The sequence below is a fragment of the Anser anser genome, assembly GCF_964211835.1.
Source record: "Anser anser genome assembly, chromosome: 4".
Taxonomy (NCBI): Eukaryota; Metazoa; Chordata; class Aves; order Anseriformes; family Anatidae; genus Anser; species Anser anser.
The window spans coordinates 16476009-16497982 of record NC_139724.1 but is presented as its reverse complement, the minus strand read 5'-3'; the positions used below and the strand labels follow the sequence as shown (position 1 = coordinate 16497982).

Genomic DNA, 21974 nt, shown 5'->3' with positions numbered 1-21974 from the left:
CATGGTGCAAATCCATTTTTTATAATTTGGATTAAAGATGAGATGAAAGACCCCTTGCACAAAGTGTCCACAAAGCACTAGGAAGATATTTCCATCTTGATTTCTATTTTTTAATGATGCAATGCAGGTATCATGAGAGAAAATAGGTAAAACAGCGAAGTGTACAGGTTCTGTAACATGGAGCTCACACAAGGCTACTGGGAGATGACACGGTGAGTCACGTATTGCAACTGACACCTCATCGTCTCTTTGCAGGAGCCCTGGCTCAGTAACAGTGACAAATTTCTGGCTACTGGATATCTCGTCTGGTTTCTCATCGTCCCACACTCTGCTGTGTTTCTGAAGGCATTCCCCATTTCTCACACACTTGCTTTTCAAAGATCATCCGGTCTGAGTTCTTGAATACAATAGGCCATTAGAATTCACTTAAGCACATCTTCTAATGACCCAGGCTTAATTTGAAGGCCTAAAGAGATGAAAAAATCCCTTAATTAACTAATGTGCTCTAAACAAAATACTTCTCATAGTCCTTCCAGAGGGTTTCTTAAATATACCTTATTGTATGTCTTTGGCTAGAACTGAGTTCTTCGGGGCGATGTCTTTTATGCTTTGCATAGGGACAAGCATTAACCGTAAACAACACATCATGTCAACCTGGATATTCTCCCCTTTATCAGACTATGCAAACACAGACTGTCAGAGATTATCAAAGTCAGAAGCTTTTTTCAAGGCTAAGCGTAAAAAATGTCACGCCTCAAGGCTAGTGGATTGGTTATTCTTACTCAGATAACTAGCACTTGGAGTTCTGGAGGTGTCACAGAGTCTGCTGATCTTGCTCTTTACTGCCTGTGCCAGCAATGAAACACTGGATTTTTTTGCCCCTCTGTTTCCAAACCACTACTGCCTTTATTCATTTCATGTTCATTGGTGCAGAATGTCCTTTTTGTATCTCCAAACAATAATTTATACTTTGTTCCACAAGATCAATTGCTCTGTGCCAGTGTGAACAGAGATGTACAAATGCACAGTACCACAGATGTTTTCCAAGTAACAGCTGCAGGAACATTTCCAGCATAGCTCCATCTTAAGCTACTATATCCAGGCACATTTCACTAACATACTCTTGATACTTGCCAGAAGAAATAAGTCAGATGTACAGTCAGGACATAACTCAGAAATACAGTCAGAAATAATTCAGAATGCACTTTCTCAGACGTACAGTCAGTAGGTAGCTTTGCCGGCCTGGAAATATCTGGGTTTAGCTCAAGAGTTCAAACTGCATAAGCTTGTATTTAGGATCACATACCACATGGTTCCCTAAATACCTACAGGGTGTGCAGAAAATCCTCCAACACCTTGCCTAATCTGTGTCTGCACTCCTGCTGTCACTGCCGTCTGTGGCAAAGCTCCCATCTCCTTCAATGGAAGCAAAGACAGGGCCCAGCAGCAAGGATTCGGGAGCTAGGACAGGAAATGCAGACTGCTGTTTCTAGCAGAGTCGCCAGGTGATTATGTCACTGTTGTAAAATCTGTAAAACCTTCTATCCAAACAAGCATCAGTGAATATACATGATCCTGACCCAATCAGAGGAGCGCAAGTCACCGTGTTACTGGGGAGCAAATTGTCCATTTAAAAAAGTATGTATGCAAGTGTCACAGAAATACTAAAGATCCTGCAGGATGGTTGACAATATAAACTCCTGCAACGCTGACGTGAACTCTCCAGGACATAAAATATCCAATTATAGATGATGTCTAAAGTGAAGTAAAACCCAGCCAGGGTAAATAACATGAACAGAGTTTAGGTAGTCACACGGAAAAGGAAGGAAAATTGTATGTTCTGGAAGGGAAAATGTAAGAAAACCTGTATTACATGAGCCAGAGAGAATGATTTGTTAAGGTGTTGTTACGTTTTCTCCATTTCCAAAGACCATGATGAAGTTGCTTTAACCAACGGTTTGTTTGGAATGAGTATGCTCAAGTGTACACAGCTGTTGTCGCAGCATCTGGAAGATTTAACAACGTCCTGAGACACGTAATGTTCTCTGCTTTATAAGAAAGTTTTGGTTTTCTTTGCCTTTGCATGAACCTGAGAATTTCTTTGAATGCAGCAGGGAGACAGCCCAAGACTTACAAGACACATGAAACCAGGTCCAGTTATGGAAAAATTAATAGATTCAGCTGTTGCTCTTAGGAATCTGTCAACTTTTAAAGTCAAAATCCTTTCTCCCTTTCTTTCTCCTTCTCTATTTTTAGGCAGTGTAGTATGAAAGCAGCATGCTTTCCTTATTGTGTGAAGTCCTAGGAGTCACAAATCAATGTTTAAAGATGGCTTAGTGAGGTTTTTTTTATAGGAATCAGGAAAATGGGGGGTAAAAAAAAAAATTAAGGAGAACCACAATGGTAAAGGTTTCTGCCACAGTCATCTTTCAGAATGAAAAATATCAGGGAAATATGACAGGACTGCTTTTTATGAGAGGATATTAGAAAACCGTTCTGTCTTCATTAATGGCAGTTATGTTATGAACTTCAGCAGCCATATTATGTATGAGAAAGCATTTTAGCCATTTTCAACTTCAGTCCAGCCTGACTCCAACAGTAGCTGGAGACTGAGTGCTTCTCTAACAGGTATGCTGTCAAATTTAAATTATGGCTAAGATTGCCCAGTGATGAGTTGATTTACACTGAGGTCTGTTCCCATGCATTTAAACATTATCTGCATTACACACAATTTGGAAAACTATTCAACCTGATTTAACTTTGAAATTAGTCCTGCTCTGAGCAGGAGTTTGGCCTAGAAAACCTCCAGAGATCCCTCCCACCCTCAGCTATTCTTTGATTTTATGACTATTTATTGCAGTTAACACCTTTGTGTTTATAATGCCCCTTTACTTATTGATCTTTGACTGTGAAAGTAGATTTTTTTCTGCTTCTCCTGTATTGCCTCCAGCACTGTTACAAAAGGCTGTAAGATGTTATACTGTAGTTTAGAAAGGAATTCAAGAAAATACATCTCTTCAAATCAAATGATGTAAGAATTAATCTTAACATCAGATGACATTTATTTGAAATGGCTTTTTCCAAAATTGGGCAATGTTTTATCAAGTAGAAGCGTAGGTCAAAAAGGTTTGGATGCAGACAGTTAAGCTGAGAATCGCTTTTTTCCATACAGTAATTTGGATTCAGGCATGTTGATCATATACACAAAACAAAATTAAGCAGAAATGTACATAAAATATTACTATCAGCTGGCTGTTCCACTACACCATTCATGCTACCAATACTAAAAGAGTAAAATTGGAAGTACTGTAAAGAACGACACATTCCTGTCTGCCATTGGCATTCTCACATGTTGCAACAAGCATTTCTGACTAGTCATCTATTTTCTAGGAAGAATGATTGATTTACAGGTGCAGTCCCTAGGGTGACAGACACAGTCTGAAGGCTGTACAATTGCAGACTGAGGTAAATGGAATAGTTGAGAACATTTTCCAAATAGCAAAACAAACAGCAGAAAATAATCTGTTCTGAGTGAGAAAATTGCCTAATATGGGGCTGTTTATTTAGTAAAACTAGCTCTGGTAAGAAGGTTAATTTAGTTCTTGCATTGCTCCCCTCGAAGTACATCACTGAATGAAAGACATACTTAATTTGCTAAACGTAAGCACTTATTTCACTGATCTGAATGAAAGCAGAAGTGTCCTTTGGTGTTCCAGAAGTTCTGTGGTGGAAACAGATAGCAAGAGACCCAATCCTTTTCAGCTCAAATTACAGGGTTTGTTTTTGTAGTAAAAAATGTATATTCCTGCTGTTAGGAAGAAGTTATGTGAGACTGCAGGAAAACAGTGTGGTAACAGCTATGCAGTCCTGAGAGGCCAAAGAGATGTTACACTTCAGTCATCACTCCTGTGATTCAGCTTATAATGATTTCTACTGTCAACAGACTTTTAAGCAAGCGAGCCTCGGTCCTCCAGACTTGCAATCAAAACCAAGTGGCTACATACCTGAGAGTCTGCCTCTCCCTGCATGATAAGGGTGATAGCTTCTGATAAGGGAAAGCACTAAAACTGACAATTGGTCTAAAAGAGGCAAAACAGATTGCACAATTGCAGTTTGTTGACTGCATGTGCTACACATAGCCATGGCTCTTCTTTCTGGAGTCTTTATTAAAAATGTCTTAGGTACCTGAGACACTTACTGCACAAGACATTTTTTCTTAAACTTTTTTTTTTTTTTCCTAAAGCTGAAAAGGCTTTGAACAAAACTCGTGGTGCTTTTTTTCTCGTCTCTTTTAGAAAAAGTAAGCAGACTGCATTAGAAAGGGGGCTTGCTTGCTGCTAGTGTCTCTTAGTGGCCAGATGCTTCTCCCTGTTCCATGCCAGGTCAACAATTTAGCTTCAGTTTCGTGTGTGGAACAGCTTAATTCTTCTTTTAAAACTGGAGCCAGGGTTTGTCCAGCTGCAGTGGAAATCTACATTTTAAGCTGAAAGAAATGGATGAGCCCACATCTAATTTCTTTTTTCCCTTGCCACATATTTCAGGAATATAACATTTTAATTTTTTTTTTCAAAGGGTAATTCATTATTGCCTGTAAGAACAAGCATAGCTGGGGTAGTAATAAGACAGAACATAAGAATTGTGCATGCCGCATATTAGAATTTGTATGTACTGACTTCCATCATACTTACTTGGAAAATTAGCATTCCATTGATTGACTTAATGCAGAGAAAGGATCACATTTACAAAAATAACTTTTGTTTTTTGGATAGTTCAGTTTTCACAGAGGTCAAAATCAGTTCAGTCAGTGTTTGAACCCATTTTATTCCTCTTTGAGAACTCCTATGTGCTCATTATTTTTGTTTGATGACCACTTACTCCCAGGGAGCTGGGCAAAGTCTATCAGCTAATTTCACCATAAATCTTTTTTTAGGTTTCCCCTCATTTCCTTGTATTGCTTTTCCCAATGTTCCACAATATGTTTTGAAAACTGGGCCTCCAGACAAAGAAAACAGTGTAACTGTCTTTGCAGCTTTTGAAAATCGCTTCCTGGGAGAATGTTCCGTTCCAGGCATTGAAAAGAGGAGTTTCCCCCAAGAAGAGAAGTCTTTCCGAGCCCCAAGTAAGCCTCGATGTGATATTTCTACAGCGCTATCAGCATACGTATCTCCTGATTGCTTTGATGAGCACTCAAATGCCTCTGCATGGGTTTCCTCCACCAAACAGCCCAAGCTCAGCCTGCCTGCTCCAGGCTCTTCCTCTTTCGTGAGGAACGTGACGTTAGACGACAGCTCTACCGCTCACCAAATTTTATGGCTGAGATCGGTTTGGAAAAGAACGATACGACTTTGTGCATTTTTTTTCAAGCGTCTGTGGGCTTTGTTCTTCAAAACAACATCAATACTGCCTTCTCTATGCTGATCAAAACTTTTCTTTTTCAAAGACCTCAGGTTTGTGATAAATACAGAAAAGCTGTAGTTATTTAACAGCTGGAGTAAAAGCACAAACAGAGGAATTACGAGACTCATTATGCCACGTTACACTGAGCTCATCCAGTTAAATCAAAAGAGTAATTATTGTTAAAAGTTTGCATTTCTCTAGCCCCTCGGGATATTCAAATGCTTCACAAATACTTTAATTTTGCCTTACAACCAACCCAGCATGAAGGTAAATTTTCTGAAATTGTTGTCTGCAAACATATTTGAGCTCATCAAACTTGCTTGCCCATGTTGGACTTTGTGTGCACATAGGTTGGGTGGATATGAAAATTAGTATTAACCTTTGCATCTGTAGATTTAACTGACTGGTCAAAAGTCATGCAGTAAATAGCACTTGGGTCTCCAAAGCAGTGCGCAGAGCCAAACCACAAGACCATCTGTTTTGCCTTCTGAGGGGTGTTTATAGAGCGCAGATAGAAGTGTCTGCTGCAAAGATGTATGGCCTTCCCCTTTCCACACAGTGGGATTTGCCTGTGAATCTAGCAGTGCCCTGCTCTTCCTCTCCATTCAGTGGTGGAAAAACAGGTATTTTGTACGCAAACAGGTGCTACAGGAGATGCCTTACGCGTGTGATATTCTTGTTCCGCTAGCGTGGATCTCCCACTGGTCTCGTATTTACTGGTTTGTCACCTCCCTAGAGTCCAGTCTGTGCTCCAGCAGCAGCCACCTGCGCAACAATTTATGCATGCGGCCACGCTGCCTCGGCGCCAGGCTGTGATCCAGAGTGCTGTGAGCCCCCTGCATACCCAGACAGCGAGTCCACGGTACATGCTGCCGGTGCCAATGCCGTAGTCCCGTCAATCTCCTTAAAACAGACACATCTCGTCTCCCCCAGAGGGATAAAAATGCCTTCTCCCCACCACCAAACTGCACTCCTTTGGCTGACATGGCGTTTGGGGTCTTTATGCTGTTCCAAGGCAATCAGATTTCTGCACTACGCATCAAGTCCCCGCATGCTGAACACCTGCTTGTAATGGCCTTCTTCCAGGTGTGCCTCGTTGCATTCACCAGGTTACTTTTTTTCTAAGCTTAATATTGCTTCTTTTACTTTCTTTCTGGGCCACAGGCCCAAACACATAAAGTTCTTGCTGGTCGTCTCCGTCTCTTTCTTGGCGCTCTCTCTCTAAATCCCTCGGCCTTGGCAGCCACTTTCTCATGGCAGCCTGCCCACCCTAGCCCTCAGCTGCTCTGGGCACATGCTGTGTCTTTCTTTTCGGAGGGCGTGCAGCAGTGCTGCTACTTTGACCCCGGGGTGGCTGTGTCCTGGCTTCGGGCACCTCGTAGAAAAGCTGAAAATGTTTTTGGGAGCCCTCGCCTGTGACTGGCCACCCCGCTAGGACAACCTGCTCTGAGGCCCGTCCAGTGCCAGGTGGCTCACTGCTCAGGCTCCGGGGTTTCCTCCACAAGCAGTCCCGATCTGGTAGCTGGCTGCTTTACTGCACTGCTTCCAGCTCGGCTGGGCGCTGCTTCAGCAGGCCCTTCCTACTGCGACTGAGGACAAAGGACTGTAATCACACGTATCCAGCTGAGGGCATATCCAGCGCGAGAGGAATAAAAGGCGCTCTGTTGCGCTATGCGAGCATGAGAGGTTTCTGCCAAAACATCGATCCCACAGTCTGCTGGGCTGGGGATGTGCCGCACCGCCTCGGGCTCTCTGTGCTGGCATGCGAAACGTTCTGGAAGGGGCCCTGGAAGAAGTCCCCTGAGCAAATATTCACAATGCGCACAAATTGCTGGAGCTGTGGGAGGGGAACAATCTTGGGACAGTGCCGGGCAGACCTCCGGCGAGAATCTCCCAGCTGGGAGCATCAGCTCAGCTATCTTCCCTCGGTCACGGCCAGAAGCTGCCCGCAGACCGGGAGATTTTGGAAAGCCCTAGCAGCTTTACAGGTTCCTGAAGTGCAGTCAGCGAGGCCCTGAAGAATCAGAGGAAAACTGGGACACAGCTAGGTAAAATTCCAGTGGCTCTTGCCATTTCTGCGCTTTCTTATCCCATTACAAAGAGGAAAAGGCAGAACAACGGAGGGGAGCAGCGCGCAGCAGGCTTGGATTCGGCAAGCGAACTGCCTTATGCAAAGGCAGGAAAATAGCTTTCATCAGTTACCAGGCTTAAAAAAAGCCTGACACACATTTTTACCAAACCGATTCAAGATTAAGTTGTCAGGAAATAAATAGGAAAGATGCTCAGTGGTCTCCCTCCACATGATTTATGTCACTATCTGCGGAGGAAAGCCTTTGTGTGCCATCTGACCGGCTCCTAGCTGCAGGCACTGGAGGAGCGTACAGAAAATGAGTTGCCTTTGCTCCAACTTCTCGCTGTTCTCTCTCAGTCTCAACCTCTAGCGGCACGGCCGGGTTTTACCGCTCACCTTCACACCGCCAGGGTTTTGTGCCAGGTACTTGCCGCGGCCACCGCTCCTCACGCCCCCCGGGGAGCGTTTTACCGGCGGCGGGACTCGAACCCGCGGCTCCCGACGCCGCCTCCAGTCAGCGCAGCGGCCCCGCCCGGGGGGCGGGCAGAGCCTGGGGGGAGCCGCCGCGCCGCCCCTTCCCCTGCTCCCCGCCTGGCTGCGGGCTGCCTCTCGCTCCCCTTCCCCTCCTTCCCTTCCCCCCCCCGTTTTATTTTATTTTATTTTTATTTTATTTTTTTTTTCGACCCCCGCGCGGCGGCGGCGGCGGCCCGCCTCTCCCTTCGCAGCCCGTCGCCGCCGCCCCGCCATGGCGACATGAACCCGCCGGCCGCCGCCGCCGCCTCCCTCCTCTTCCTCCCGGCCCCGGCCATGGGGCCCGCCCGGAGCTGAAGAAGCCGCGGAGGAGCCCCCGGCGCCGCCGCCGCCCCGCCATGGGCTGCTGATGGCCGGGCCCCGCCGGGCACCCCGCCGCCGCGCAGGGGAGGTGAGGCCGGGCGGGAGCGGGGGGCGGGGGGCGGGGGCTCCCCTCGCGTCCCCCTCAGGCCCCAGGGGTGCCCCTGAGGCAGCGCCCCCCGGCCCCAGCCTTTGTGCGAGTCGCGCCGGGCTGCGCCGGCCCGCTGCCGCCCCTGGGGGCAGGCGGGAGGCTCCATCTGAACGCGCAGCGCCGTGTTTACACGGGGCCGGGCGGCCGGAGCGGCGCGGGACTCGCTGCCAGCCCCCACCGCCTCGCAGGGGGCGGGAGGCCGTGCCCACCTCTCCCCCCGCACACGGGCTCTGCCGGCTGGGCAGCGGTTCGGCTCCAGCAGCGAGCCGCTCCGTCTCCTCCTCTCTTGGGCTCGCTGTCAGAGCCCTGCAGATGACCCAGGTTTGCTCTGACAGGAGCTTGGCCGCCTTGCGGGGCTGGGGGTGGCTCGCCCCCATCCCCAGGGCGTGGGGCTGCACGGCCCCTGGTGCGGGATGTGGGAAGCCGATCTTCTGGCCTCGCCCCAGCAGGAGCTGAACTTCCACATCTATCTATACTTCAGCTTACCCTGCATCCCTACTCAGAGCTTGCGTATAGTTTGGTATTCGGCAGAACCCATCTCAGACGCTCCTTTCACCACGGCCCTCCTGCCTTCTTCCTGCTCTGTATGTTCTGGTGCATTTAAAGTTTCTCCAAGGTGGCTTCTGTCCCAGCGTTGTTGCACTACTGACAGATGTTGCTCTGTCTTTGCACAAAAGGTGCTGTTGTGAGGATGCCTGCTGGGGCCGGGCTTTCCCGCTGTCCCACGGGGCTGCAGCCAGCCCCCTTGGATGCTCCGGAAGCTCTGCATTAGGGAAGCAGCTGTAGCTCACCCGTCCCTAATCCTGCAGCCCAGAGGCCGTGGCACGGCTTTGTATGAGGAAACAGGCAAGCCAGGGGTTGGGACCTAGGTTTTTTGGGGCAGTGTGGCACCCACAGCTATGTGGCTGCCATCTTACATTAACACTGCGGTGCAGTCAACGTTTTCCTTCCGAAATGTGTCATCTCCCTGCTCTCAGATTATTTATCACAACAATTCAGACAGACCTACTGGTTTAAATACACATTAGTCCAAATGTGAGGCCACTTGATGTCTTTGCATATCATTGCCCTGGGATAAACTTTTCAAGTCCATAGCTGGACCCAGGCATTTGCAGCTTGTAGCATCACCCCTGTAATTTCAGTCTCTCATGTTTTCCCCTCTCACCTGCTCCCCAGCTTACCTTGCACAGGCAAAGGAGCGAGAACACGCGCAGCATTGCTGTGGTGCTTCTTTCAGCACACGTCCCCCCCAGGGGCCACACAGAGGGTGCTTTCCTTTGCACATCCACAGCAGCACCCTGCTAAAAAGCAGCAGCTAAACATGACCTCACGCTGAACTGGATTTTCAGGAGCACCTGTATTTGCAGGTTTAATCTTCGTGTTTTTCATGTGGTGCTTTTTAGGAAGTGAGATTTGGTGCAGCTGTCACACAGGTATAAATTATATCTTTAACCTGGGTGACCGAGGAGGCGCACAGCCTGCCGTTTGTTTCGCACTGCTCTGTAGCCTTCTGGAGAGGAGTTCAGTACAGGCTGAGCAGGACTAGTGGCTTCACCAAAACTAGTCACAGCGTTCTCACTGCCGAATGACCACCCTTAGGACTTGGTTGCTTGAGCAAGGAGCAAGTTCTGGTTAGAAATCGTGCGTCTCCAGACGGAGTGAAACCCAACCATGGGACCCAAAGGTCCTCTTGTGACCAGGGACAAACTGCAGCACTCCCCTGAGCTCCCAGGGCTTCCGGTGGGGCCGAGGATGCCACACACCCAGCTGCTGTCACCTGCTCCTACAAAGCAGCAGGAAACACATCAAGGAGGTGGATTTCAAGGGGGTTCTGGTTCACTGACAATAGAGAATAGTTTCTTTCAGCATTCAGGACAATAATAGCTATTTTCAAAGGCCAAAAAAGCAAGATGAAGTCACTCAGATGTAAGGAAAATATCGGGTGTCTCCCTTTTGAGTACAAGGCAGATGCAGTCTCAAATTTTCCCTTCCCGTGTGTTTGCTAACTGCGAACATTACCAACACCGTTTTGGTAGCCATAAAGGGGATTTGCACTCGGTATGCAATAAGCTCCCCTACAAGCTCCCTGACGAATAACATGTTACTGCAGATACTCTGTTTTGCTCAGCAGCCCAGACATCAAACGCGCTCTGTGCCGGGATGATGGGAGGTGCCGCACGACCCGTTTGCCAGAGGCTGTGCCTTTTGGTGCCGTACACAGATCCTGGCCGTTTGCAGGGGTAGCTCTTGGCTTCACTGGTCTCTTGGCTTGATCCCCCAGATCTTCAACACTTACCTTCCCACTGTAATTTTGACTGTAAACCTTGGGGTTTAACTGCTCATGACGGCTGCCAAGCAGCTGAAAAGCCGGCTTCCTTTAAGGACACAACTGCCGTAACAGCATTGCCATCAAGCGCAGCGCAGCCTCCCTTCAGGGAAGAGCCACAAACGTGCCTGTACGTGTGATAGCAGCGAAGGGGGACTCTGCACAACGTGCTCTGCAGGGGCTGGACATGCTGTTTTCTTCATCAATACCCAGGGTTTCTTCTCTGAGCTTGTTTTGGGCTGAGGATTCTTGGTTTTAGGTCCAGAATCAGGGATACTGAGGCTATTAAATTCATGCTGGTTGGGCGGGAGAGATGAGCCTGTGCCATCCTATTTTGTGGACAACTGGAATTAGGTCCTTTTCTATATTGTCTCAACAAGAAGCTAATTAGACAGCAAGCTTATGCTCCTGGAGGATAATTAAGCTTTATAACTGTGGGTTCTCTTTGGTTAATGAGAAAGAGGAGACAGTACCCTCAGAGCTCAAGAATGCTGCTCCGCAGCTACTGTGCTGTACCTCATAATTGATCTATTGTTTCTACAGCAGATAATTTCTCATTTCCTCATAATTACCTCTTTTTAGTGCCTCGCACTGTATCCTGGTATTAGCTGTAATCACTGATAATTTACCCTGAAGCCAATCAGAGTCTGCAGAGCAAAATATTGGCCTTGGTGAGCACTTATGCTTTCAGATAACATTTTCTTTTGTTGTTGTCGAGGGGAATCGAGCCATTGTAGTTGCATGTTTTTTTGGATGTGGGTGTTGAACTGGGTAAGAACTTGTTTGGTTTTGTTGCTGTTCATTTGTGTTAATGACTGCTTCCAAAAGACAAAGCGCTATCACCGAGTCCTGTTCCAGCGTTTTTGCCCACGGAGGCATTGTATTTATTTGGTTTCGGGGGATTTTATTGTGCAAAAGGTGGTGCGTGATGCCTTGCATCCTGAAAGCCTGTCGGCCCTTGTCTGCAGAGAGTTAGCTTGTATAAGCAGGAAAGCCTCTGGCCCTGTTTTCTGAAGTTGCCGCTCGCTCTTAGACTTTGTGAGCTTGATTTTCCTCAGAGTGACTTCCTCCAGCTCCCTGTGATTTAGAAGAGGTTACACTGGCAGTGGGAGAAGCGGATCGTGCTCTGCATGTGTTGCCTTTCCTTTGAGGAGGCTAGCAGGGAGACATTACATAATGCCAGGTTTGGTTTGCCTTGCCCCCCCCCCCCCCCCCCCCCCCCCCCCTTTTTTAAAAGCTTCCTGCTCTGCTTTCAGCATTTGCAGAGGCTGTGTGTGCCTGCAGAACTGATGAGCCACTCCGGGCACACAGCTGCATCCTCACCACTGCTGAGCCTGAAGCCTACAAAACCCAGGCTGGCTGGGGTGGGCAGGGATCTCTGGAGGCCCAGCTCCCCCTTTTCTGAGAGGAAGGATGCTCCAGTCCCTTCATCACGGTGGTGGCCCTTGGCTGGAGACCCCCCCCAGTAGCTCTGGCCATGGGGGTCCCAAATCTGGGGCCTCACCTGGGGTACACCACTCATTACCACAGTGCCACAGATCACCTGCTGGGCCCAGCTGGTGGCTGGTTTTTAGGCCACCTCACTGCTCTTCCAGCTGCTCCCTCCAGGGTCTTATCCCTTGGGACTCCGCGGAGCAGATCTTTGAGAGGCCAAAGTCTGCTCTCCTGAAATCCCAGGTTGTGAGCTTGCTTCTTCCCCTTCTCCCTGCCCTTAGGATCCTGAGCTCCACCATCTCACGGTCACTGCAGCCAAGGCTGCCTGGGAACTTCATGTCCCCCGTGAGCCCCTCCTTGCTGGGGGACACGAGGTCCAGCAGAGCTCCTCTCCTTGCTGCTTCTCCTGTCACTTGGCCAGGAGGTTGTCAGTGCACTCCAGCAACCTCCTGGATTGCTTATTCCCTGCTGTGTCACCTCCCCAGCAGATGTTGGGGTGGTTGAAGTCCCCTCACCTTCCCATCCTGGCCTTCCTAAAGGAACCTGGGTCACTCCGCTGCAGCACTCCAGCCACCCCCACAGGATCACAGCCCCGCAGCAGGGCCCGCATCTCCAGCTCCTCACCTTTATCTCCCTTGCTCCATGCGTGGAGTACAGGCACCTCCAGGAGGCACCACAGCTTGTTGGTTTCCCAGAAAGGGTTTGGGGCATTTCTCCATAAGGGTACCTTGTAGGAACCTCCTCATTCACGTGCTAGTGCTGGAGGTGACTCCACTTCAGGCCCATTTTATTGAAATGCCATCAGAAAGTCACCCATTACGGTCACTCACCTTTTTTCCTGGTGGTCTTGTACAGCCCAGATCCTGCGCTTGACGGCACACCTGGTTCCCCCACAACCCTGAGGGTGGTGAGCCTGTTTTGTACTTGGGAACCCTTAGGTGGCTGCCAGCAGGAAATCCTGCATCTCCCTTCTGTCCGTGTGCCTGTCCCAAGCTCGGGCTGCTTCGGAGCCTTGGTCCTCACAGGGGCTGCTGCTCCCACACCTGCCAGGGAAGGGCCATACCTGAGCCCCTCCAGTGGTGCAGGGCTAGCAGCCCCCTTCTCCACACTCACCCTACAAAGCGGCTGTGCTCTACAAGCCGCCCTCTTATATAGGCTTCTCCCAAGCACTGGCTAAGGGGTGCTTGACCCTCCCTAATCAGGGGCAGCTCGTTACGCTCGTTAGAGCTTCCTCTGACCCGCAGCCTTGTGGCTTCTCTCACCTCCTTCCCCAGCAGCAGCAGCCACCTCTGCCTTTCTTACGGGGTCCCTGGGCATTCCCCGATGAGCGGGGGCCTTGTCCCCGCGAGGCCCCACAGTCGGGTGTCACTCGGTGTAGTCACGTCCCTGGCCTGGCAGCGCGTCTCTCCGAGGATGGAGATCTGCGTGCCAGGCAATAGCGGGGCCGATCCCTACCAAAACGTTCGCCTGAGCCCTGCGGCTGACTTTAATAAGCACTGTGAGGAGTTTATGTCTTCAAGAGGCATCTTGCATGCCTATCAGCGGCCAGATGATGAGCCCGCAGTGCTAAAGGAGTATAAAATGTAAGCATTTCTTTTGCAGGCATTCATAAAATGGCATAGAGGGGGTTTGGTTCGCTAGGGTTTTGTTTTTGCTTAATTTAATCCATGCAGGCAAAGAGCCTCCATCAGTTAATAACTTCTCCTTTGATTTTTAGGTTCAAATAAACCAAAATCTCAAAGCAGAACTCATTAAAGTATATTGAGTTTCATCTCCTCTTTGCATCAAACACATACGTTATGCAGCTGGAGCCTCTCTCCTAGGGCTGGATCCTGCATTCACCTTTCATCCGCAGTTGGCTTGGGATGTTGCCACGCGGTGCCTCAGAAGGGGACGGAGCTTGATTGAAGCAGCCTGTTTGCATCACCCGGCGCGCTGTGGCACAGCACAGTTTAAGCCATCGGCTACCAAAGGCCTTTCTGGGCACGTGCTGCTCGGACTCTTGGCCGAGACAAAACGGAGCTGCAAACCTCGTCCTGCGTTTTCAGCAGGCGTCATTGGAGAAGGGGTAGGGCAGGAGGGATCTGGAAGCATGCCTGCCTCCCAGGGGAAAGAATGGGGACATTGTCTGCGAGTTCAGGCAGGGGTTCATCTCCTGCCTTGCTTTTCAGAAGTCCCTACCATGGGAAATGTCATTTCAGCGTCCCTTAAATAGGGAAACGCTTGTATCAATCTCGAATCCTCGAGATGTTTGGAGAAGTTCTTAAATTTGGAAAGCCAGCACTAAAATGAGGTCACATTTGTTTACACTCCATGGAAAAATCTGGTTGGAGGAAAAGAAGTGGCGAGTGTGTGATGTACATGAGCTTGCCTGAAAGATGCTGCCAAAATATCTTACAGACTTCCCTTTGTAGCAGGTTGTGGGAGTTAGCTCTGGGTGAGTCATGCAGACAAATGGCAAGGGCCCTCTTCATTTCTAGCCCGAATAAAATCGCCTCTTTCAGAATTTAGGTCTGTTGGCTGCTTACACACAAGCCGACATGCCGCTTGGTAAAGGTGCGCTATCGTATACCTGTGGGATGCCTGCGTTTGAGATCCCTACATTTCTCTGGGGGAAATTAATTTTAATTTTAATTCATTCCATGGAGGTCAGCTCATCACTGCCTATCCACTTGCTTATTGAGATGGTGAAATTTGAAACTGCATCCCCAAACATTTTTCCCCCGGTCACTTAACTTGGAAACGCTCACATATATTGTCTCACATCTCCGTCCAGCTATTTCCACTAACCAGGCTACAGCACGCCTTACTTTCCACAAGTCAAACAGCCGAGTGTTGCTCTTAACCCCTGCCTGTCCTCCGCAGCTATCCCTTGTTGTGCTTTGGCAAGTTGAAAGGACAGAAAGCTGGGCATTGATTTCCAGCAGTGAGGCATTCACAGGAGCGTTGTCCTCTTAGGGTTGTCATCCATGATGAAAAAGATGTAAAGACTGTAAACGACGTGTATGCCTGCTGATTTTTCCCTCTCAGACCTAGGCATCGCTGTAGATATCTCCTCCTGGCTGGAGCAAATTGTGAGGAAGGAGTTAAGCCGAGAGAAAGCCCCAGATGCTAAAATTAACATCCATCCCACCCCCCGCCCACAGCTTTGAAATTTCTAATCACAACTCGCAGGGAGATGGTTCCTTCTAGCAGTGCACACTACGTTTCGATCGCTGGGAATCACAGATGGCCGGCTGGAGCTCGGAGGGGCTCAGTCTCCTTCCTCTCCTCCTTCTGCTTCGCCGTCCTCCCCCACCCCGAAAAGTCTTGTTTTCGGGTCATCTGTAAGATCGTGTTATTGCTCGCTGCAGCCGAAGCAGATTTGGCTGCTGGCTGCTGAAAATACTGACGAGGTCTGCAGAAATGCCCGTGGTGGTTGAGCTCTGTTGGAATAACCCCTCCTGCCCACAATGCCCACCTGGCTTTATATGCAAAATAAAGGCAATAGCTCTTAGGCTGTCTCACATCCTAAAATCTTGTCCTTTATTATTATTCTTTGTTTCTGAAATGATCTATGACAAAAAAACCACTGCAAAACAAAAGAGGTTTTCATAATTGCCCTGAACGATTTTGGTGATCCCATTCACAGTGCATGGCTGTTACATTGGCACAGCAGAGCTGCGGCGAGGCAGGGACGATGAGGAGCCGAACGCCGAGCTTGCTCTGCCAGGATAATTCAGGGTAATTCGTTCCTCCGCTGCACCTTTTGTCTGCAAGAGCCGCCTTCTGCTGGCAGTGCAAGCGATCACAAAGCCTGCAGATCAGCTGCGTTGCCTCCTGCACGAGCACCCCCCCACCCCGCCCCAGCCCAAAAAGCGGCTGGGTGGCTGGCTGCCCCAGTTCCAGCGAACACCAAACTGCTTCCGAAAACCGCAGCCTGCAGCGCTCGGCAGCGTGCAGCTCGGGGAGGCTGAAAGCACTCTTCAAGGAACGTCAGCTGGGAGCTTGGATCGAGCAGGGACATCTTCGCAAGATGGGTTACGTTCTATGGCCCCGGTCGGCGTGTGTTTAATGGACAAGCTGTTGACTTTGATGCCTCTCACAGTGAAAACCTCCTGCCAGAGATTTGACTCTCGAATTTCAGAGCAAGATGCAGCCTGCAGCATGCGGCTTTGCTCACAGGAGACATCAAACCGAAGCCGATGCATTCACTTGGCTCCCTTCCCTCTTCCTAACTTTCCAACTGTTCTTTAAGACATGTGAGTGGAGCCACTTGACCTTCCACTAAAGATTAAGAAACTGAGAGCTCTTTGAACAGTGGCTTCAAAACTCCCAAAGTGACCACAGAAACAAAACCACCCCGGAGCCTGAGTTTTATTTTAAATCAGGTAAACGGAGGCAGAAAGTGGGGGCGAGTTAGTCTGTGGCGGCCTCATCTGACTGTCACAGCTTCTCCTTCTCCTGCAGCTGTGGGGCTCTGGAGCAGGTAGTTGCAGAACTGCATACACGTAGGGCATGCTGTAATTTTTTTTTATTTTAATGGTGTGCATTTATCTGATTAAGAGCTATGTAAATTTAGATGCAAACAAGCTTCAGCCCTCGGGGTGCTTGGCGACTTGCCTGGTGTGCTCTCGGTGCTGGAAAAGTCTGCACACCACTCTTGCTCCAAGGAAAACTTTCAAGCGCGTCACTCTTCTTCTTTTTTTCCTTATAAAGGTTATTGTGCCTCAGCCCTCGCTGGTTTACCTCCCTGCTGCAGAAAGGAAAGGTTATTTTCTCCTCTTTTCCCATTGCCATCACTGCTTGTGACGCTGACCGGCCACTGCAGCCCAGGGAGAGCCTTGGGAGGGATCGGGGTAGCAAAGGACGTTTTCTGGAAAGGTCTCTGGAGCCAGCCCCATGGCCCAAACTGGGAAAAAAAACAGGAGCAAGACCAGGATGGGCCCAGAGGACTGGGAAACCCATTTCTGTTGTAATTACGGTGGGACCAACCGTCTGTCACAGCAGAAGAAAGCACCTGAGGACGCTGGCTTTGGCCTGCAATTTTTCTTGCGAACCTTGAGGAGGGGTTACTTAGTCCGCAGGGATAATTAACTCGCCATTTTGGGGCCGGTGGGGGCGGTTTTGAGACACTGCAGAGCATTTCCAACTGGTCAGGAGTCCTGATCCAAGGCGTTCCCTCCAGCCAAAAATTCGTGTATGGCCCCATTCACCTCGGGCCCTTACACTGAGGGGCTAGAAAGCTTCTCAGGGCTGGGCCGAGCTAGTGCTGCCTCGCCCATCCTCAAGGAGAAGCATTTTTTTTGTAAAAGCCAAGTAAAGAGGGGTTTCTGTTCAGGACCAAAGGCCTCAAAGTTTATTTTGCCACTTAAAATCTACATGGCTGTGAGTGGGACTCGAGTGCTGCTCTGCGCCTCGTGCAGGTTCCGTGTGAATGTTGACTTCACCTTTGTGAAGTGACAGAAGTGGTAGCTCTGCACGTCCCTTAAACCTGCAGTGACACCGGACCTTCTTTTGTTCAGAGCTGTTGTTGTCATCTACAGCAAGTCAAGTCTCTTTGTTTTCACGGCGAACTTTGCTTATTTTCTCTTTTTCAGCACATTGCCTTATTTCCTGTAAATGCGGCGTAAGCTGTTGCATTAGCAGGCTGCTCTTTATGAAATACCCTGGTTAGGATTTGGCCAATATTCACCTGTTTCAGATTTCATAAGAGCTCACAAAAGGAATTGAAAGTTTAAGTAACTTTCCCATGGATTTACCCTTCAGGGCAGAATTGTTTTGCCTAAGTGATTTAATACCGTCAAGAAATGTGCAGACAGAGTAATGGCAGGAAATATTAGCACAACTTGAATAACCTTTTCAATCGGATCATCTTCTCTCTCTTTAAAAGTACAAGGTGGAATCTTAGAAAAAAACTTCTCTGTGTTTTGTTTTTAATTTCCAAGTTAGAGGTTCGTGGTGCATTGTTAATGCTCAGGCAGGCTGATGGGGGGCCAGGAGAGCCCCTTTAGGGGCTCTTCTGTGAGAAACTACAAACCGTACTGCAGAGAGGGAAAACATTGCTCTTTTGGTTGCGCTTCGGCTCGTAAATCATTCAAATTCCCAAACAAACGTCGCTCTGTTTTGCACAGGACTTGCCATGGCTGAGGAAAGTAACGAGACTCCGGGGCCAGGATGTCGGACAAACGTGTGAACGTCAGTCACAGCTTCCTGGGCCAACTGGTTTTAACTTAAGGGGGCTGGGGCCAGGGCAGCCAACTCTCTGACATCCCCTTTGGGTTTCCTTGGGAGGGTTTGCCAAGTGCTGGGCTGGTCGCTGTCTGCGTTACAGACGAGCCTCTTCCAGTCCCTGCAGCTTCAGTCACCTTTGTGCTTTCTTTTGCTCTTTTTACCAGGTGGGCACGGCTCCGCATCTCACCAGGCTGTCTTTGGTTTTGCAGGTAGCTGTATCCAGCTGGGTGGCAGGTGGATCCAAGGGTTACCATGAAGTTTTCAGGACCCCTGGAGAGCCAGAGGTTGTCTCTCCTTCTGGAGACGGCAATCTCTAGGGAAGCTCAAATGTGGAAAGCACATGTGCCGAAAATTCAGCCCAATCAGGTAACGTCTCTTCTTCACACCCTTCATCTCGGTAAAGGCATGAATGAGCGTGTCCTCCGGTGTATTTTTGGGGAGCAACTCGGGCTGTTGCATGGGGGGTCACCTTCTGCCTGAGACTGGGAAATTCGCCTCTGAAACGAGCGGGTGCTTTTCCCTGTGAGGGACAGACCCGCAGTCGGGGTGCAGGACACGCGGCCTGTGAAAGCACGTACGTGTACTGGTGTAATTAAACTCATTTCACAAAGTGCCTGGATTAATTAACACACATTTCTAGTGGGCACCAGCTCTGCAACGGTTCTGAGAAGCGGCTTCATTCTCTTGGACTGAGTTCACTACTAACAGTGCTGAAGTGCTGGTCGCTTTCCACATGAAGCGACGTCTTGTCCCACGAACCATTGCTGCTTGCCTAGCTCGGGCATCCTCCTGCAGCAGCACATCCATGGGGAAGGCCTGGCTTTGCCACCTTGTCTTTCTCTGCTGCGAGTCAACCTAGGCGTGCGGGGCAGGCTGTAGCTGTACCGACTCGGGCCGGATGAGGGTCTGACTCGGCACGGCACTGCCTACTTCAGGAAGAGCCCTGGTCTGTGGTTCAACCTCCTGCCCAAATTTTGGGACAAGGCCAGCTAAGAGGTTGGGCCAGCATGCCCACTGCTTTATCCAGCCTGAATTGCGTTTGCGCTCCTTGCAGAGCCGGCATCTGTCTGGTGCGTGCACTCAAAAACGCCTGTGAGCTCCATGAGGTTTGTTTAAAACAGAGTGTGAAATGAGAGGACAGTTGATGAGAAATGAGAGTTAACCTCAGTGTTTCTGCAGCACTACTGCTGGTGTGGACAGAAATAACCCCGCTGATCCAGGGTTGCTCATATTGATTCGCACGAAATGTTCGCACGATCAAGTATGTCAGCCAGCGCTTGTCAAAGCTAATCAGTGCCGCGGTTGGTTTTCCTGCCTGGCAAACAAGACACTGCTGCAGTTCTCTAGGAACAAATACGTTTTTAAAGGCTCAGCGTTAGTTTTGTTAGTCCACGGTTAGGTTTCCAAACACGTGACCTGGTTGTCAGGGGTGTTGAGGACACTATTTGCGGCTGTCTTCAGGCCCCATACGATGTAGGACCCTGGTTTATGGTGAACCAGCGACTATCACGGAAGGAGATAAGATTATAGTACAACGAGACAGCTAGGGACGCACAGAGCGTAACCGAAGCAGATTCTTGGGCAAAGATCTCACAGGGACGAAACCATCCTGCCCTGGTAACGTTGGTGCTGGTGGCCCAGAAGGCACGGCCGGCATCAGGCAGCCATCGCGGGGCCATACTATCACCCCGAGATGAGGGCCCGGCCCACGGCATACTGAGGCCTTTGTGTCCCTGCAGCTGAGTTTCCCCTTGTGCAATTTCACACAATTCCCACCTCCAAAACTGTTGTCGTTGCACTGCCTACATGTCAGTTCAGGTGTCGAGGTAACAGCTAGAATGCCCCAGTATTAAGCGTCTTCTGGCAGTAAATCATTAAATTGCAATGAAATTTCTGGGTGCACGTGTATAAAATACACGGAGGTCAGCTTTAAGGGAGAACATAAACACAGCCGTCAGCTCTGGGGAAATCCTGGCTTGCTACGCCAGTCGTTGAGAACCCTGCCTCTGTAGTCACGTAAAATGCTTCTTTCTGTTCCTCCAGTTCCTGACACCCGGCTTTCCAAATTGTCACGTGTTCCTTCCCTGGTACAGTACACATTTTGGCAACGCTGCAATCACTGACGCTCAGTGTGAATTACCTGTTTTCTGTAGTAGCTGGAAGAAGGTCACAGTCCCTAACATCTATTTCTCTTCTGAGGACTTCTGCAGTAGCCTAAACCCTCACTTGTATGAAGCTGCTGTTTATCTCCCATGACAGTCAGGAGATCCGCGTCCCTGCGTGTATCAGATCTGGCAGCCTGAAGCATGTGTAACTTTCCATTCCTTGCTGCAAAGGTAGACTGACTACGGGCTGAGTTTTAACAGAGTCATCTGGTTTGCAAATGAGAAAACGTGAGTGCCTGTGCAAGTAAACCAGAGATCAGATTGGAGGTACGCCACAAGTAATTTTTCAGGAGGAAGCTTTCTGTTTTGACTCTTTGGGAGACATTTTTTGTTTCTAGTGTTTAAAAACAAAAATTTGGTTTCTAAATATGTGCTAGAGTTGAGATCTTTGAAAGGAAGAAAGAAACCCTTGGGTACAGGAACAGGAAGACACTTTACACTTTTAGTACAGGATGCAGAATCCGTTGCGGACTTCTGTCTTGATAGTGCACATGATTTCTTGTGTTTAGTTTTCAGTTTTTGTCTGAAAACTCCCATTCCCTAATGGTATGTGTATTTCTTTTAGCTTTCCTCTTTTAGATGTACACTGCTGGCTCCAACTATTTGCAGTATATCAAAGCCAGATGTCACAGGGGCTTTTCAGCCTCAAAAAGCAGGTGGGCTGAGTTTGGAACCCTCCCAGTGCTTCTCAATCTATTTGGTTGGTTTTTTTTTTTTTTTTCTTTTTCTTTTGGGTTATACAATATGCAGATGACATTCAGAAGTTTTCACGTGATTAAAGCTTGGGAAATCAAGCAGTAAAGACTGGTCAAAGGTTGATTTCTGCATGTTACCAAGTAACTTTGCAGCAGAGAGGTGTGTAAGCCAAGATCTTTATTTTTATTTAGAAGTACACTTTTATCGTTTCTCCTTTGCTGTTTGTTCCGTTTCTTTCTGTCCTTTTGTTTGTCCCCTGTACACCCTGAGGAACCAGGAGACCTCAGTTTACTCAGTTTTTCCACCGCCTCACCACGTGCCCTTGGGTAGGTCTTTTAACCTTCTTTCTGGTGCCCGTTTGTCCCGCGGGTGAATCGCAGACTGACTGACCCACCAGTCTGGGGAAACAAGGTGAGCTGACCGCGGTGAGCTCTCCTGGTGCCGCTGACCGCGGTCAGCTCTCCTGGTGCGCTGCGCAGTAACCGCTCCGCCCGGAGTTTGTGCGTTAGCGTGCAGATGAGGGAGGCTGCGCTGCCTGAGCTCCTTGCTGCCCCACTGGGCCTTACGCACACCCTGCAGGTCACCACTTCTGAAACTGGTCAGGAGGAGAGCACCTCGAATTCCCAGCTGGTACGAGCGGGAAGCAACCCAGTGGGCGTGGCTGGGGGTCACTGGTGTCAAACGGGCACT

General features: G+C 49.1%; 1 protein-coding gene across 2 annotated transcripts in view; it reads left to right on the top strand.

Annotated features, from left to right (window-relative positions):
* Positions 1 to 8003: 8003 nt before the first annotated feature.
* CCNI (cyclin I) overlaps positions 8004 to 21974 on the top strand; it is a 26390-nt gene continuing 12419 nt past the window's right edge. For both annotated transcript variants that reach the window (XM_083835288.1, XM_083835287.1), the window contains exons 1-2: positions 8004 to 8390; positions 18633 to 18789. In XM_083835288.1, the coding sequence (XP_083691414.1) occupies positions 18676 to 18789 (114 nt within the window). In that variant the 5' untranslated portion in view covers positions 8004 to 8390; positions 18633 to 18675. The remainder of the gene's footprint in view (positions 8391 to 18632; positions 18790 to 21974) is intronic.